Below are 17431 nucleotides of genomic sequence, written 5' to 3' on the forward strand. Positions count from 1 at the left end.
GATTGAGGCTTATATTAAAGGTGATGCAGGTAACACAACTACTGGACTCTTACTGTATTTGCATTAAAAATTAGATAGAAGCGTGTCTTTAATGAAAAGTCTCTAGAATGTCATAATAAAATGTACTGCTTACTACAATTGTTAGCATACTCTACTACTATATATTCTTCCATCATAAGCAATGTAAATCAACCTTGAAATGAAAGGAAATCCCGCCTCCCCTCTCCCCTAGGCATCCCCACCATCTCCCTGCCTTCATTCACATGTTTAAATGCACCTGCACTTAAGAACCGAGCAGGACACCCCACATAACACAAGCATGATCTTAATGATGCCATGCATGAATTTCAAGTGCAAGTTACTCCAGAAAAGCAACTCTTCCCTTAACAAACTCGTCGAGGACAGAATTCTCTTCCCACTTCCCCTCCATGTTTTATGTCCAAAAAGCACCAAGCACACCAGTGTCCCAGACACCACTCTACAGCCAGAAGACAGAAGGAAGGCAAAAGGACCGAGAGCTTTGCCCAGACAGGTCCTGAATTCCAAGACAGCAACCCAGCAGGACAGACAGCACTGAGAGCCAGCACAGAAATCCACTGTGCACTATCCCCATCTACAGCTTCGGACACCTTAAACTGCACCAGGGGAGGATTAGGTTAGACATTAGGAAGAAATTCTTCACAGAAAAATGATTAGATATTTGAATAGCCTGCCCAGGGAGGTGATGGAGTCGCCGTCCCTGGAGGTGTTTAAGGATAAAGACTAGACGTGGTACTCAGTGCCATGGTCTGGTTGACATGGGGGTGCTCAGTCTTAGGCTGGCCTCGATGATGTCGGAGGTCTTTTCCAACCTAACTGATTCTGTGCAAAGGCACAAACACCCAGTCACCTGGGAAAGGAGGCATCTGACACGCAGAGGGGAAAAGCGACAGTGGACAAGCCCCAGGGACCGCATCCCCCGCTCGCCGCCCGGCCCCGACTCACCTGGCAGGTACTCCGCCTCGAAACGCCGCCGGGTCTCGCTGATCAGCGCCGCCTTGTCCTGCCCCTGCTGAAACGAAACAAGGAACGGGAGGCCGTGGAAGGAAGGGAAGGTCGGGGCCCCAAGCGACCCCAGCCAGCCCCAGCCTCAGCCCCTCACCTGTGCGGCAGGGCCGAGCCACCCACCCCGCCTCGCCCGACCACCAACCGCGGGCAGCTACATGTGGGCAGGCAGACAGACAGGCAGGTAGTAAGGCAACAACGAGGGAGCAGGGGCACAGGGACTCACCTCAGCCATAGTCCAGCAGATCCACCCGCGCCGCCCGCTCTGAGGCGGCTCCAGGAGCGCGAGGGGCGGCGGGAAAAGGGGACGGAGCGCCGCGTGACCCCGGGGGGCGGGGCTTCAGTGCCGTTGGCCGCCTTGAGGCCCCGCCCCCTCCCGCGTTCCCGTCGTGCTCCCCGAGGCGGGAGCTTCGGAGGGTCCCGCCCGGCCGGGAAGCGCCGCGGGAGGGGCCTCGGGAGAGACCTCGGGAGAGACCTCGGGAGAGACCTCGGGAGAGACCTCGGGAGAGACCTCGGGAGAGACCTCGGGAGAGACCTCGGGAGAGACCTCGGGAGAGACCTCGGGAGAGACCTCGGGAGCCACCGCGGGAGCCACCGCGGGAGCCACCGCGGGAGCCACCGCGGGAGCCACCGCGGGAGCCACCGCGGGAGCCACCGCGGGAGCCGGGCGAGGCCCCGCCGGTGCGGAGCCCGCGGTCGCTGCCCCTGTTCGTGCCCGCTCTCTCACATAGGAGCTCGCGTGGTCCGGGCCGGGCGGTAACGCTGCCTCAGCCGGGTGAGGGTCGTCTGTGCGGACCCCGAAAGTTGAGTGAAACTTGGTGAGACGGCTGCCGTTCGCTCCAGGTCCTCGGGGTCTTCTGTGGGCAGGGAGGAAGGGAGGGAGCCGAAAAATGACTGTGCGCTTCTTCAGAGAGCCTTCTCCTTAGCGAGGCTATAAAGAAAAAAGAATTGTAATTGTTAACTAGCGCTATACCTGAGACAAGGCTCTTAAATTTGGAAATTCAAGCACCGTTGCTTTCTAGTCTGTTCAGTATATTTATGGCGTTGACACCTCCTATTCAATCACACAAATTGCAAGTGTACAGTTTGATTTGGTTTCTATCAATTTATATTATTCTGTGCAACTGTTGATAACCAGAGAATTCATACTTTGGCAAATAAGCATTTCTGAAATGTTTCTGTTACTTAAATGTCTCAGTAGAAAGTTGTTTAACTTCATTTTTAATCTGTGACATTAAACTACATACTGGTCTCATTCTTCAGTCGCTCATGATGTTGTTTTACAATGCATAGGTTTTTTTAAAGATCAGTTCAGCTAGTCCCAGAACAATTTATCTTTTTTTTCTTCTTTGCTTTTGTAGGTGAAAAATATCCAGATAGGTTTCTCACAAAGAAATAATCCTTGGAGATGCATATGGTTTTTTTGTAGAGGAATATACATAAAGACAAATCAAGATGCTTCTGGGTGAGCAAGAACAACTCTTGTCCTACAATGGTGACGTCCTTGTATTTCAGCTGTCAAAACCAAAACATGTGGAAGGAGCAGCTGATAAAACAATGAATTTATGTGTCAGAAGAATGGCGTTCAACAGAGACACTAAGGTATTTGTTCAGAAGTCTTCTGGAGCATTCAGCATGCATGCTGGTCACTCAAAAATTGAAATGGTTTGTTGTAGCTGCACAACAGATTCCAGAACAGGGATTATTCTTCCCTGCATTTTGATGAAAAAGAAAAAACGGAATAATGTCAAATACATTTTACTGTTGCTTCACAGTTCAAATCAATTTGAGCAGTCCTTCAATTTTAAATTGGATTATGAGCTGAAAGAAGACATCAGGTTGTTTGCTGGCCCGTCAGTGCTGTGGAGACACACCAACAAGCTGTTCTACATCTCTTCCAACACCCGCACGGTTCAAAGTGCTCCTCTTCAGCTTTCTTCAGTTGTATGGACAGGTGAAATTGTAGGTGAAGGTGCTGTTGTCTTAGGCATAAGAACTGCTTGCCTGCCAGAGAGTGAAGATGTGGATGAGTTTTCCATTTCAGACAGAGCCCTCTGGGGTAGCGAGTTCTTTGGATACGCAGTTCAAACACAGCAAATGCTGCCTGGCACGTGCTTCATGCCCCACGCTTACAGCAGAGTGGTATCTTCTGTCTACGTCTGCAAGAGTGAGAGATCGAAAAAGCGGCTCCGAATATCACTTGTTGCCATAACCCACAAGAACCAGCTTATTTGGTTCCAAAATGGTCTCCCTAAAGGTGTTTGTGAGCTTCCTTTCGAGAAGCCGTGTTCGGTAAAAACAGCTGTAACCAGTAGCAATGATTTGGTATTTATTGTGTCTTTTGCCTCTGGAAATAGCTGTGTTGTACAGAGGAGAGACAACTTACAGGTACTGGGGGCTTTAAACAGCTCCGTTTTACCACTATCTTTTTTGTTTATGTTGTCTTATTTGACATTTCTGCAGCTGAAAAACTGCTCATTTAAGTTTGTTTGAGTTCTTGTTTGTTATTGTTGCTGATGTTAAAATAACCAGTCTAAAGTATGAGATTGTTTTGCTTTCGTTGCTTGCTTGTATATCTGAAAATGAAGCTGGGATTCTGTGTCTTAAAAATACGCTTATGAATCTGAGCCTAAGCTGCTTCTGCTAATTGAAAACTGCAGTAGTGTGAGAACTTGAAGTTGTAAGACAGTTATGAGTGTGCCTACATAATTTGTGTTAAACTGATATTGTTGCAAGGCCTAAACTACTCATTGGAATTTAAAAGCTTTTTGAGTTTCGTTTCCTAGTAACAAAAAGTGTTGTTTCGTAACAAGAAGAGGCCTTGCTATTGTTTCTTAAAGTTAGGAGAGACAAAGTGCTAGGGTTTTGTAATAACCTGACAAGAATACTTACATAACTCAGGAAATAAAAATTTGTCCTACTTAGTTGTCAGCATTATTGTACAAATTTGACTTTACAGTTCAAGCATATTTAAGAGTGTAACAAAGCAAAAATATTTCTCATTGTCAAAGTTACAATGCCTTTAACTGATCTGCAAGTATTACTGTTCTAAAAAAATTCAGCCATTTGAGTACACTGAAAAGTTGTCATCTCTGCAACCTGTATTCTGGAAAGTGATCTTTAAAGAGAAATTGCTAATTTTTCCCAGAGTTACTTAGGCTCTAAATTATGGGGTGCGAGTGAGAGTTTAAAATTCAAAACTACTGTATTCCATGCACCTGAATAAGCTGCCTCTTTATAAAAAGCAAGCTTCTGCAAATGAGATCTCAAATAAATCTATTTTAAAACCTTTTCTACTGTAGGTGGCTTCCAGATGCCAAAAAGTGAAGTGTGTTCTGGTGGATGATTTTATTGGCTCTGGAAGTGAGCAACTGTTACTCCTTTTTAAGGATGACTCCAATACAGACGTGTTAAATACATTCAAAATAACAGACCTTGGAGGGGTTGACTTTGCAGTAAGTTGAGCTTGCCTTTTCTCAGCTACTCAGTCCTTGCTTATTAATTTAAGAAAACCTCAACAAATCATTGAAGTATTGGTGCAAAGTGAAATTGGATGTGTGCTGTGAAATGCCCTGAAGTTTGAATACAATATTCCCTGCTGTAATCATAAATTATCTACTTCCTTGATAGTATCAACATTCTTTTGGGAAATTCATGCAGTTGAAAATGCTTCACATATGTAACAGTTTTGCTACAATGCTTACCTGTTGGCTAAGGGCTCTTAATTAAGGCCATAGTGCTTGTTAATTAGCTAATTGGGTCTTTCCATTATGTTTTATCAAAATCTAACTGCTTTCAGAAGATAAGATTTTTCTTTTAAAAGGCATCATGTGGTTCTGCTGGTTTTCTGCATTTTCCCCCAGAATTTTATGATGCTGTGTAATAACCTGTACCTTACTTTCAGCTTCTTAATTCATTCAGGATTTTGGTTTTGGTTTTGTTTTCTTTCAGAGTGGTATTAATTATAAACATGATGTTCCTGCCACAGAAGGATTGCAAGAGAATGGTTTGCTTACTATCCGAGCTCTTGAAACAAGATTGCAGGTTTGTACTCAGCTGTTCTGCCTTCATATTTTCTATAAATTATTTTTCTGTATCATTACATTTTCTAAAGGGTGAGGTCAATTATGCTGTTTTTATTGAAGAAGTGGTTCAGGAAAAAAGACAACAGACTTAGTATCTATTCTTAAATCAATGGCTGTCTTTGTTTTGGTTCTCTCAGTTGTTATAAATACATTTGGGTAATTGTAAAGATCTAGTTTAAATTTAATTAAAAAAGTTTGAGCTAATGCTGAAGCTATCTTATCAAAGCTTCTTAACAGTGATTTTACTCATAGATGTTTTAGTACCGGTTTAATAAAATTAGAATGTTTGCTTCTTTTGTTCCACGTGCCATAACTATCAGATTGTGTAGTGCCAGGTTCCCAGTGCTTTTGCACAAGTTGGTTACTGTTGTTTTACCACCTGCTGATGTTTCTCCTCCTGTTCCTAGTGGTTTTATAAGGGTAATTTTACAAAGTACAGTAGGTGAAGCTAAAGTGTATCCTTCTTTTAATTAGCATCATTTATAAAACAAGCTGGGGGAAACTTGCTAGAACCCAAGCAATCCATGGGAATATATGATTGCCTTTCTGCTTAACTTTCTACCTGCCTTTCTCTCTTTCATTCTGTTAGTAAATACCCAGTATTGCAGTGTGTGTATTGGCCTATACCAAATGCATAATAATTGGCAAAATAGGAAGATTAATAAAAAAAAAAGCTCATATTGAGTCAGATCTCAGATTGAGATATAAGGCTATTGTTGGTTTGCTAAAAGTGCTTTAACGACAAGATACAAGGTAATTATTCCCATAATTTGAGAATTAGTGAAAACTAAGTGGAGTATTGTGTCAGTTTTATTTCCAGCCTTTAAAAATGAAGCAAATTAACTGGCAATAGTTTGCCAGTTAATAAATAAATGAAGGGAGGGATATTAGGAAAAGATTGAAAAAGAAACAACTTTTCTAGTTCTAATAACAACCATCTAAAGAGATGTTGTGCTTCTTCCAAAAGATAAAAGCTGTTGTTCTCAGAACAGTGGTCAAAATGCTTTTTTGCTTTTTTGCATCTGTGTTAGGATCAAATGAATAATCTGGTTTGCACTTTCTACTAGTTCTGCTAGAAGCAAGCCACTGGCTGGAGATTTCATTTATCAGGTGCTGATAAAGTTGTTCTTACAGACACAGAATCCTTCATAAGACCTCATTTATTTCAGTATTTTGAGATCTTTTTAATCTCTGATTTTCAAAGCCACATGCTAGCACAAATACTGTAAGCAAGTTGGAAGTCTTCCTGTGTTTTAATGCTGTAAACTTTGAAATTGTCAAGCTGATGAATTTGGAAGTAGGTGCAGATATTTCTTTTTAACCTTACTGTTGTTTTGCTGTTGACATCTCCATTGTTCTGTATTGTATTTGCTGAACAATGAAGTACTCTTGCTGGTTTTTATAATCTGATGCATAATTGAATTTCAAGGATGATTTTTTTTTAAGCAATAGGGTTCTGGTTTGAAGCCTGGGTTCTGGTTAGCTTGGGAATTTCCAAATGTTATTTGATCTTGGAGTGGATCCTCCTGATATTTGTCATCAAAAATCAGGTATTCTAGAAATTGCCAATCAAATCGTGTTTTGACAGTCTCTGTGGAATCTTGCTTTTTAGAGCAAAATGAAGCAGATGCAGCCCTTTTTCATCCTCTGTTGCTTTACCCTTGTTTCATACCTGCACAACTGTTTTCTAGCCGTGTGAAAATTTTGGCAGGACTGAATTATGGTCTACTATATAAGTAGGTGGCATTTACCTTATACACAGTCATATATAAGTTGTGTTTTGGAGGTAGTGAAATTGAAAAATAGATCAGTTCGTGCATTTAGGAACTGTTCTATTTTTATCTTGTATACAGTCTTTTGGGCCTGAATCCAGCCTTTTCTTCTATTAATATTTATTTTTCTTTAATATGCGTTTTAGTATCTTCTGAAGAAGACATCCTGTGGCAGAGCACTGCAGATACATTTCAACAGCTGTGGTTACAGGGTTTCTCATGGTTTTAGTTGGTTGTTTTGGCAGAAATGCCACAAGTTAGAAATATCTTTATGTCCACTGGTCTGTTGTCCTCTCCAAATACTTTACAGTTTTGTAAGGATTATAATGCTGGATTTACTCACAGCTCTGTTGCGTTTGGCTCTGGACTGCCTTGTTTTTATGTTCATGTTTATTTTCTGGTTTCAGGTGATCTAGTTTTATTTTCTTAGTTTTACAGCGCAAAGCTTGGAACTTCTTATGCTTGTTGTGCAGTACATCTTGGCACATAGGAGAAAGGATGTGCCTGTCCCTTGTGCCAGAGAGAGTTGATGGTGGGCACTCCTCAGTCTTGAGTTTGCCATGTGCTAAATTTCAGGTCTCTTTCTTGTGTTGCTTTATGAGGAAGAAGGGCTTCCAAAAGTCAGCTTGGTCAGCAAGCACACAGCAGTGAATTTTTGGCCATTTTGACTGCTTCCCAGTCTGTGCTTCCCCATTTGCTTTCTGTTACTCAGTTGTTTATTCAGGAGTTGACTCCAGTGGGAGTAAATGATGGTTTAGTATTCTGATGACCTCAATTAGGAAGGTATTGTAGACTCATCTTTGTTCTTAACTCTTCATTTCTGTCTTCTGGCACTGGAATATTTCTTGGAATCTCGTACTTGGGTGCATAGTTTGATAGATAAATTTTTTACAGAGTTGAGTGCTACTTGTTCTAAGTGCCCTTTTCCATTGCAGCTTGAGCAGAGGACATCACTTTGCTTCCATGAATTGTTTTTTTTATTCAGGCTTGTATTGGTGTTATGTGTGATCCTGCCTGGGGGGATTTGGGGATTTTCTGAGGGGATGGGGAAGAGGGAAGTTTGGTTTTGCATTCCAGTGGTAAGTTTGTTCACTCCTTGGCAGCACTGGACTTCTTAGGATCTTGCTTTCCAGATAATAGCTTTGGAGGAGCTTTCTTAAAACCCGAGAAGCTGGTGCTGGCATGCTTTTTAATTTTTTTTTTTTTTGGTATTTTTGTTGTTGTTGTTTTGGGGTTTTGTTGTTTGGGGATTTTTTTAACTGAGACATAGCCAGCATGTATGTCTGTTTGTAAATCTCCCAACTCTTCAATTTATTTACTTGACCAATAATCAATGCTAATCTTGATAAGAAAATGAAACTGCTATCAGTGAAAACATGAAGCAGAATTAATAATGAAAGATCTGAATATCTACATAATTTGATAGTTTACCTTCATATTTATCTTAAACTCTGGATTTAATATTGAGAGACCAAGATTCTGAGATTCATACTTTGCAACTGAGTAGCCTGACATGAACATTCTTTAGAAACATTACTTGACGAATGCCAGGATCTTGGCTTGTGATACTTGAATAAGAATGTAAAGCCGAAAAGATATTTTGATATCTGCAATAACCTTGCTTTTTTTGCAGGAGACATAAGCATAAGTCTAATGATGATTTTTATCTTTTACAGGCAGGTTTCACCTCTGTTCGAGAGCTACAGCAGCATTTAGAACTCCAAAAGAGGGTTATTCTTGAATCTTGCAGAGCACTGATAGATCTTGTTGAAGAAAGAACCCATATTCTACCAAAGGCAGAAGAGGTAAAATGCAGAAGATGGTACAGATCACTTCTGAATTCTGCTGAGCCATTTGTAGAGGGTGCTGCCCTCAACCTCTTATTACTTTCACCAGTAGGGGTTGCCACTATCAAAACTCATTAGTCTGCCTTTTAAGTTTGGTTCATTATCTTAACTTGCCAGTGTGTGTACTTTAGAGTGAATTTAGTTGTCTTTTGTCTTTCCTTGAAATTGATGTGCACAATACCTCCTGACAACTGAGTTGTATGGAGGAGTAACCTCTAACAGAGTTAGTGACAAACAGTAGGGGAGTGTACAGTCCTAATTGGCACAGTTGCCTAGAGACTGAATATCTGTCTGTGATCTAACATGTTACAAAAAGTGAGCTGTCATAGATTTGTGTGAGAAAAATCGATTTTATAATGGGGGCAGAGTGAACTGTGGGCTGAGAAGGTGATTGAGGTTGGGAAAACGTTATCTTAATATGTTGCTCCAGAAAAGCCTCCTAGTTTAATTGAAATGGAGTTGATCTGCCTTTCAGTTACTGTTGTGGTCCCTTTCAAGTTAGCCAACTTTGGACAACAAAGTGTTGAGCAAATAAATGCACTAATATAGAATAAATTCTAGCACCTTAAATCTTCTTTGGACAATTAATTGTGTGACAGGTCAAGATTTAGACATGTGATGTTCACAAGGAGAGAACGAGATTTACTTTACATGATATCATGTGTTTTAAGAATATGCAGTTCTATCTTTTGAACCTGTTGTTGAGAATAAACTAACTTATATATTTCATTCTATGTATCTGAAAAGCTCTTCCAGCAATCATTTGTGGTAAAACAAAATAATGCAGTATAAAAAGAACCAGTATCTCTACTTAATTTACCTAAAAAACCCGTTTTTCTGTAAGGAAGGTCTTGTCTCTCTCTGGGATGATGTAGAAAATCCTCCTCATTCTCTTAGTGAAGAGACATCATTGGCATCTAAAATCCCAGAGCACTTCACAGAGAAATTGTGGCAGCGTGTTGTGGGTGACAGCTTGGTAGTTGGAGTAAAACTAACTGAATCCTTTCACTGGTAAGTATGTAAATTTATCTAATAATTTCATTGGTAGTTTTATAGAAAGCGAATATGCAAGTTAAGCTCTGCAGTAGTGAGAGTGGATTTTTAAGCTTTGATTTTTCGCATTTTGAACATATGTATTTAAAGTGGTTTTTTGTGTGTCTTTGTCAGTATTTTTGCTGCTGCTTGTCTCTCTAGCACTGTGCAAAAAAATACATTGTATAGCCAGAAATCAGTTGTGCGAGTATAATTACTAGAGACTTTTCACAGAAGTTTTCTCCTTTTTTTGACAAAAATTACGGTTCTTTACAGTCCATGCTGATATAGCTATGCTGACATCAGTATATGTTGTAAATAAGGCTCTGTTTTAAGTATACAGTTCCTGATGTTTTACTGTTAATTGCTTGCCATTCCTAAAGAGTGATTTACTTGAAGAAGCACAAAAGAAAGCATACTAAGTTCTCTCATCAACTTAATAAGTACTTAAGTTTTGACTATTCTAGTCAAGTATCCAGTCAAAGTATTTGCAAAGCTTATGTATTGTGTAAATTATGTAGAACAATAGAATGATCAGCCATACAATACTTAAACCTTCAAAATAATTTGATTGTTCTTATTGTCATCTTTACAATTATTTGTTTATTCTGTTTATTTTAATTACTCAGTTCAGTTGTAAATACTGCTTATGTCATTTCCCCCTTACAGAGAAGGAACTCATTTGCAACATAGGTTGAAAAAACAGGATTACATGAAACATAAATTTACGATGTTCATTGTGTAACGTAAACTTTGGTGGAGTCAGAACGTGCCTTTTGACCCATGTTCCCACAAGCAGTGTAGCTGAGACTGTGTTAGGGTGAGCTCAAAGACTACTGATGCCACTGAAAATCATTCAAGTGGTTGTGAGGGAGCTGACCTGTTACACCCTCTGGCCATTCTGCTGGAGCTGTGGGTATCTTCTTTCTCAACTGCCAGATTGCTGTAACTTTACAAGAAAGTTGACCTCATCCTCTTGACAGCCCCTGCTGAGGCAAGAGATTGTTTTTGCCTTTCCAGTGTTTGTTCTTTTAGAATTGATGGTGATGACTTTGGTTTTGAAAATTAAATGATTCATTCTTGTATAGCTTCAAAGATCCTCAGATTTTAAAATCCAGTGGCAATATCTAGTCCTCTCCCCTATTTTTACAGTTGAGAAAAGATCTGTGGAGAAGTCACTTGTCAAAAGTTACCTGGCAGGCTAGCAGCAGAACCTGGGTCTTCTGGACTCTAAATCAGTACTGTAATAAAACAACCTGTGTTTTTGGGGTAAAGGGCTTGCTTTCTCTCCATTCCTAACACTGAAATTCTTTATAGATTATTTTTGTTCTTCCTACTAATGCAAGATTGCAGTGATATCTTAGATTGTATTATGAGGTGGTGATACCTCTCTGTAAAGAAAATTAGAGATTTGTAAGACTTTCAAATGTCAGTGGCATCTTGAGATTGAGTTGATTGACAGAATAATGTATTCATTGAGAGAGGATCTGAAACAGTAATATTAGGATTTCATTGAAACAACCCTGTGTTGAATAAATAAAGTACTTCATACATTTCAGGAAATTGCTGCATGTTTAAGGTAATGGTATCTTAAACCTTTTATTTTACTCTACATTCAATTTTATTTTAATGTCTATAAAAATACAGATCATCAGAAGGGCTTTTAGTCCTCAAAAGGGCAGAATTGATACTTTTTGCAACTTTTTGTTAAAACTTAAGTTAAATCTTTAAAAATAATTTACAAATGTGATAGAGTATCTGCATAGGTTATGTAGAATTTTCAACCTTTTCTGGCTGAATTAAACATCCAGATTCTTTCAGTTGAAGTGAGGCATGGAACTCCTAGAAGCTATTTGAAAATTCAGTCCACGTTTTGAAAATCTTTATACTAATCTTAGATGAAATAGTCATGTGAAGGACTTATACTCTTTGCCCACTCTGTGACTTAACCTGGAATGGTATTGGAATTTGTGGTAGTCTTAAATGTCTGTACATATCTGCAGAGTTATGGTTGTGTACCAGACGGCAAAAATATGAACTGGGAGTGCAGTGGTATTGTATGGATTTTCACAGGTCACTGAATGATGTCAGCTTATCTTTAGTGATGGATCAAGACTTCTCTTCAATTTCTCCAATTATCAAGTGTCAAAGTAAAATCATTAAGCTGAACAAGGCCTTCTCAGCATTGGCCGTCTCCTCATGTCAAATTGAGCCGCCTCCAAAAAAGATTAAATTGGACTTACGTAGCAAGGATGATCTGAAAAAAGAGTTTCCTGAGAGACCTTCAGGGGTTCATCTGGATGGAGCAAAGACAGTCATTGCTGTCACCAGCCTTTCACCTTTATTGGCGTTTCATCGTGTCTGCTGTGCAGTTCTTCTACATGCGAAGAGGCGAAAACACGGGAATGATGGTTCACAGGAGAGCAAACAGATCACTGTACTCTGTGGGAAAATTTTGTTAAGTATGGAAGATATTTCAAATGGAAGATTTTCAGTAAAGATGTTAAGGGATAATAGTTACTGTACAGGTAAATAGATGTATATACTTCGGATTCATAAATTTTTATGTATTTGATTCTTCTGGTTATTCTAGGTGATGCCAAACTAAGTTTTCAACTTGTAATCACATCTGTCTCTTTGAACACGAACTGCATAGGCCTTTTGGGAATTAAAAGCTGGGTGAAATACCAGATGGAACATTTTTCAAAATGGAGTTCCTGTAGGGTTTTGTGCTAGCATTGATGCTGAAGGGTATCTGGAAAGGATAATTTTGAAGGTGTCTGAGTACAGAATGCTGAGATAGATATCTATATAGATATATAGATATATATGTATAGATATCCATATAGATATATAGATATATATGTATAGATATCTATATAGATATATAGATATATATGTATAGATATCTATATAGACATATAGATATATATGTATAGATATCTATATAGACATATAGATATATATGTATAGATATCTATATAGACATATAGATATATATGTATAGATATCTATATAGACATATAGATATATATGTATAGATATCTATATAGACATATAGATATATATGTATAGATATCTATATAGACATATAGATATATATGTATAGATATCTATATAGACATATAGATATATATGTATAGATATCTATATAGACATATAGATATATATGTATAGATATCTATATAGACATATAGATATATATGTATAGATATCTATATAGACATATAGATATATATGTATAGATATCTATATAGACATATATAGATATATATGTATAGATATCTATATAGACATATATAGATATATATATATGGGTTTTTTTCTGACACAGTATTACCTCTTAAATAATACCCAAGTAATTGAAGCTTTTCCTCATCTACATGTCTTTTATGGTCATTTATTTTCCTTTCTTTTAATGTTCCTGATTGAATTGATTTTTTAACTGAGCTTACGCTCACAAAAAGAAATGTCCTTTTGATTGTTTGCAATGAATTTTAATTTTTCTTCCTTTAATGCTGTATCATTGCTAAAGCTGACGTCATCTTACTATCCCAGGAGGCTGTTAACAGCCTTCTTTTGGCAAGGTGATGTTTATCTTAAGAGCTTTCATTATATTGGTGGTGCTCCATTAATCAACTCTTTTGCTTGATAGAAGTAGGTGTAAGAATTTAGGTGAGACAAAATTCCCAAAGAATGCCTGAATGCAGGTGCAAATGCTTCATGAAAAACTAGAAGTATGAGCCAAAAATCTAAACACATTTAATGCATGCAGCATGATCAAAATATTTGGGTCAAATATCTTTTTATTATATTTTCTTGCAGGTGCCATGGAAGATATACTTGCTGTACTTGCAACAGCTGTCAGATTCTCCTTTCAGATTATGTCTTCTGACTACACATTGACTCCAGTAAATTCATGGTTACTGGGAGAAATGGAATGCACACCATTTAAGGAATGCCATGATAACATGTTCTGTCATAAAGCAGGAAATGTGTATGGTACAGTTTTTAACTGGAGCCTGAAAAATCCATTTGAAGGGGTTCTAACAATATTTTGCAGGTAAATTCACTCGAAGCATAGCATATATTCATCATTCCATACAATGCTTTTTTAGTCTTTACACTGTTTCCTACTGATACCATAAACAGCTGCCAAAATCATAATCAATAGGCTTCCAATATGATGATATGATAACAATCAGCAATAAGAGAATTATTTTCAGATCAGAACTACGACAGAACCTGAACTGTATTGTTTAATTTTGTCTAGGTTAGAATATCAATTAGAATTAGTTAGAATTACAAATAAGTCTAGTCTCCAGTAGATCTGCTTGGTACTGTTTCTTCTCTTCATTTTGCTGCATCCTAATTTTATATATTTTTTTTTTACTTTATTCTTAGTATAAGGTATAATTTTTTCTTCAACATGTGTTGATTAAAAGAAAAATCCTTAAGGGCGTATTAAAACAAAAAAGCCAACCAAACCATAAACATCAAATTATACTAAGTTTAAATTTATTGCTAGGTCATTTTTTATTTTAGTACTGCAACATAAATTTAGTCTCATTTTGTACATGTTTCTGCTATATTTATTTCTTATCTGCCATGATTATGAAAAGGAAATAATCGGAAGAGTCTCAGTGATTTCATTTCTTATGTAGATTCTTGAAGGAATGTTTTGAAAATTTCCTGAGCCAGGCTAAGCAAGTTAGTAATACTGCCATAATTTATGATTTAGCTGGATAAGGCTTATAACATAAAAAGTACTTCTTGAATATTGACAAATATTGCTGTCCTGAAGAGTTCAAGCTGAAAAATAAAAGAAAAAAAAGGTAGAACTTTTAGGAGTCTGTATTTTATAGTGAGGTTCAGTCTTTTTATCAAATTAGGAGTTGATCTCCTTTATGTAAGAGGAAAGGCTGAAATGTTTAAGAGATCAATCAGTAAAATTTTAAGTCTCAAGACTCTTGGTTCCTTTTGAAAAGTTAATTTACTTAGTGCTATTCACTTTTGATCCTGTTTTGCATTAATAGTTAGTGAGCTGCATGTTTGTGGTGTAACTATGATTCTACTTTCTGTATCTTTTTTTCCTGTCTTTGGATTGACCTTTTATCCAGCTAGGATAGGTGGAAGCTACAGACTATTCTTTTTTTCACAGCCTTTCAGAAACCAAATAAACTATACATTACAAGTAGTGGAATGTTAAGATAACTAAATTGAGATAGAAGTACTTCAAGGAAAGACGTCTTTCTGATCTGTGTGAGAAAACTCACTGTTTCAAGGTGCTTTGGGGTTTTTTGGGTTGAGGTTTTCTTTATTTATCAGGGCAAACACTGGGAATAAGACTTTAACAAACTCTGCATTTCTCTTAGAACAAGGAATATGTCCTTGTGTCATATATGCTACACTGCTATCCAGGAGAGTAGGTTTCCTGATGATTACCAGCACTTTTATTTGGCTTTCTTAATAATTTTGGATGTCTAATTTTAAGTGCACCCTCTGTTTAAGAAAGACAAGCTGTAGGCCACCTAACAGGCATGTACATACCTACTGATAGTGACAATCAATGAATAAGTGATTTTTTTTCTGCCTCTAAATGCTTGTTCTTGTATGTAAAGTACACACAATACTTAAAACTATAATCAGCATAAGTGTTTTTATTTTGTTTTCAAGTAGCTTTGTTTTATTTTCCACTATGGAATTTTAAAGATATAAGATAGTAATTAATAATAATAATAATAATAATAATCTTCTTTTACAGAAATCTGACTGTTGTGTTCCAGTGCCTTCATAGCCTTACTAGAGTTCTCCCACCAAGCTGCCGTGTAAAACTCCTGAGATCTGGAAGAAGAAGTGTACTTACTGAACAGTTAGCACTGGCTTTGGAAAAAGAAATGCTCACCTCGAAGAGTTCTTTCTTCTCAAAAGAAAGTAAAGCTGAAAACAGTTTGCCATGGGGGAATGAGACTGGCAAGAAAATGGATAATGCTCCTCTGGCTTCTTTACTGGACACTGAGGAAGGAGTTCAGCAGTTCAGGAAGAAGCTTCAGAATGAGCGGGAAGAGAGTGTGCTAAGTATGAATCAAACTATGAATGGTGCCCTCTACCAGAAAATTGCTTTGAAAATAGCAGAAGCTCAGCTCAGTTCAGATATCATTGTGTGGAGACTGAGCAAGTCCTAAATTTATTTTTAAAAATTTTTATTAAAATTATCCTACTAAATAATATTTATATTTTCATGGGTACTTATATTGCTTTGTATTCTAAAACTCTGTTATTTCTACAGATAAATACTGGTATTTTGATTCATGACTTGTAGCTGCTTTGGCAAGAACTTAATATTAAAGATTGATGAGTCATTATTTTGTTACAGATTTTGAAAATATATTTTAAGGTATTTTTTAATAAATCCTCCTCTAAAATCATAATTCTTGAACTATTTTATATACAAAAAATAATAAGCATATGCTCTTTAAAATAGTTCTATTAAACCTGAAGGATAACTGTTTACACAGGTAAAATTTAAGCATTTTTTAGAAATCTTAAGTCAAGTATAGAAAAGATCTAAGCTATGTGACCAATTTTAATTCATAGTTTGAGTATGGAGTTTGACATTCTAATTCAAAGAAGAGGCAATTTATCTTCATGATATATCAAACCTTTTAAATAATTTCTAGTGATACCACCTGAGGAAGAAGACTCTGATTGTACCTTTCAGCCCTATCTTCTAGAGCCCACCCTTAGACCTGAGAGATTATGAAGTATTTACTGGAGATGGAGAACCAGATTAGGCCTCTTACCAGATTTCAAGAACTAGTGAAGATTCACTCTATAATCAAACTGCTTCAGGTTTGGGAGGTCCATCCCCACACAGAATTTAGTGGTAGGGCTAATCTCATTGGTAAATCTTTCTTTGGGCTTTAACTGACCTTCAATGTCAGAAGATGAGTTTGCTCAATCCCAGAGTCAAATGATTGTCTGCTGATACTGGCTGCTCAGTGGTTTTGACCTATCTCAAGTAGTTTAAATAACAATGGGCAGCTTTGCCTATTATTCCTCTCTTCTCTGGTTTGAACAAGACACTGCCTATGCATCCAGGAAGAGAACTGCCTGTACTACTTGCTGAGGTAGTAACTTTTTAATCAATTTTTTCCACAATTTTTCAGCTTCATGAGAGACAGAAAAGTAATTTGCTTCCTTTTATCTCTGCTTTACGTAAGTAAAACATTGCTAGTGTTTGTCACTATTTTTCTGAAGCTGTCCAAATTTTGCTTTTCATTTTCCCTGTAAACAGAGTTTTAATAGTTAATATCTCCCACATGCACTCTCTCTGACAATAAAAGTTTGGCAGGAAAAATGGAAGATATTTATTGACTCAAAGGAATACTGATGTTTCAGAATAATTTTATGTCTTTTTTTTTCATCAGAAAGTTCAGCTTCTGAATGTGTGTCTTCTAGATGCACTAAGTGGTGATGTTTTTCAGTCCAAGGCACCTTCTCATATTGGCAACAGGAGTGAACCAATGCACATTAAATGCAAAGTACTAGCTAGAAAAACAGTAAATGAGAGAACATTGTGCTTTGTAAGTTCAAAGCACTTTAGTGATGTAGCTTCACTTTTGAGATACTCAAAGTATTAAATGACTCC

The 17431-nt window shown here is 37.6% G+C and overlaps 2 protein-coding genes across 4 annotated transcripts in view; one reads left to right on the plus strand and one right to left on the minus strand.

Annotated features, from left to right (window-relative positions):
* The window catches only part of MOSPD2 (motile sperm domain containing 2), a 33190-nt gene extending 31819 nt beyond the window's left edge, over positions 1–1371 (minus strand). The window contains exons 1-2 of the mRNA XM_032679729.1: positions 1271–1371; positions 985–1051 (exon numbers count right to left, since the gene is read on the minus strand). Of these exons, the coding sequence (XP_032535620.1) occupies positions 985–1051; positions 1271–1279 (76 nt within the window). The 5' untranslated portion in view covers positions 1280–1371. The remainder of the gene's footprint in view (positions 1–984; positions 1052–1270) is intronic.
* Positions 1020–17141, plus strand: FANCB (FA complementation group B). 3 transcript variants are annotated; one of them, XM_032679728.1, is made up of 9 exons: positions 1020–1094; positions 2406–3432; positions 4347–4499; positions 4996–5088; positions 8578–8706; positions 9593–9759; positions 11854–12308; positions 13606–13843; positions 15545–17141. In XM_032679728.1, the coding sequence occupies exons 2-9, from the start codon at positions 2500–2502 to the stop codon at positions 15963–15965; spliced, it is 2589 nt and encodes an 862-aa protein (XP_032535619.1). In that variant the 5' UTR covers positions 1020–1094; positions 2406–2499; the 3' UTR covers positions 15966–17141. The 3 variants fall into 3 exon arrangements, with proteins under 3 accessions (XP_032535619.1, XP_032535618.1, XP_032535617.1); XM_032679727.1 differs by lacking the exon at positions 1020–1094 and adding an exon at positions 1723–1887; XM_032679726.1 differs by lacking the exon at positions 1020–1094 and adding an exon at positions 1723–1862.
* Positions 17142–17431: the final 290 nt, after the last annotated feature.

The sequence above is a fragment of the Chiroxiphia lanceolata genome, chromosome 2 (assembly GCF_009829145.1).
Source record: "Chiroxiphia lanceolata isolate bChiLan1 chromosome 2, bChiLan1.pri, whole genome shotgun sequence".
Classification (NCBI taxonomy): Eukaryota; Metazoa; Chordata; class Aves; order Passeriformes; family Pipridae; genus Chiroxiphia; species Chiroxiphia lanceolata.

Bases quoted from the DNA above. Each gene is read 5' to 3' on its own strand.
- FANCB (XM_032679728.1), top strand. From the start codon at position 2,500: ATGCTTCTGGGTGAGCAAGAACAACTCTTGTCCTACAATGGTGACGTC. The intron at 5,089-8,577 runs GTTTGTACTCAG...TATCTTTTACAG, and splicing joins CTCTTGAAACAAGATTGCAG to GCAGGTTTCACCTCTGTTCG. The intron at 8,707-9,592 runs GTAAAATGCAGA...TTTTTCTGTAAG, and splicing joins TTCTACCAAAGGCAGAAGAG to GAAGGTCTTGTCTCTCTCTG.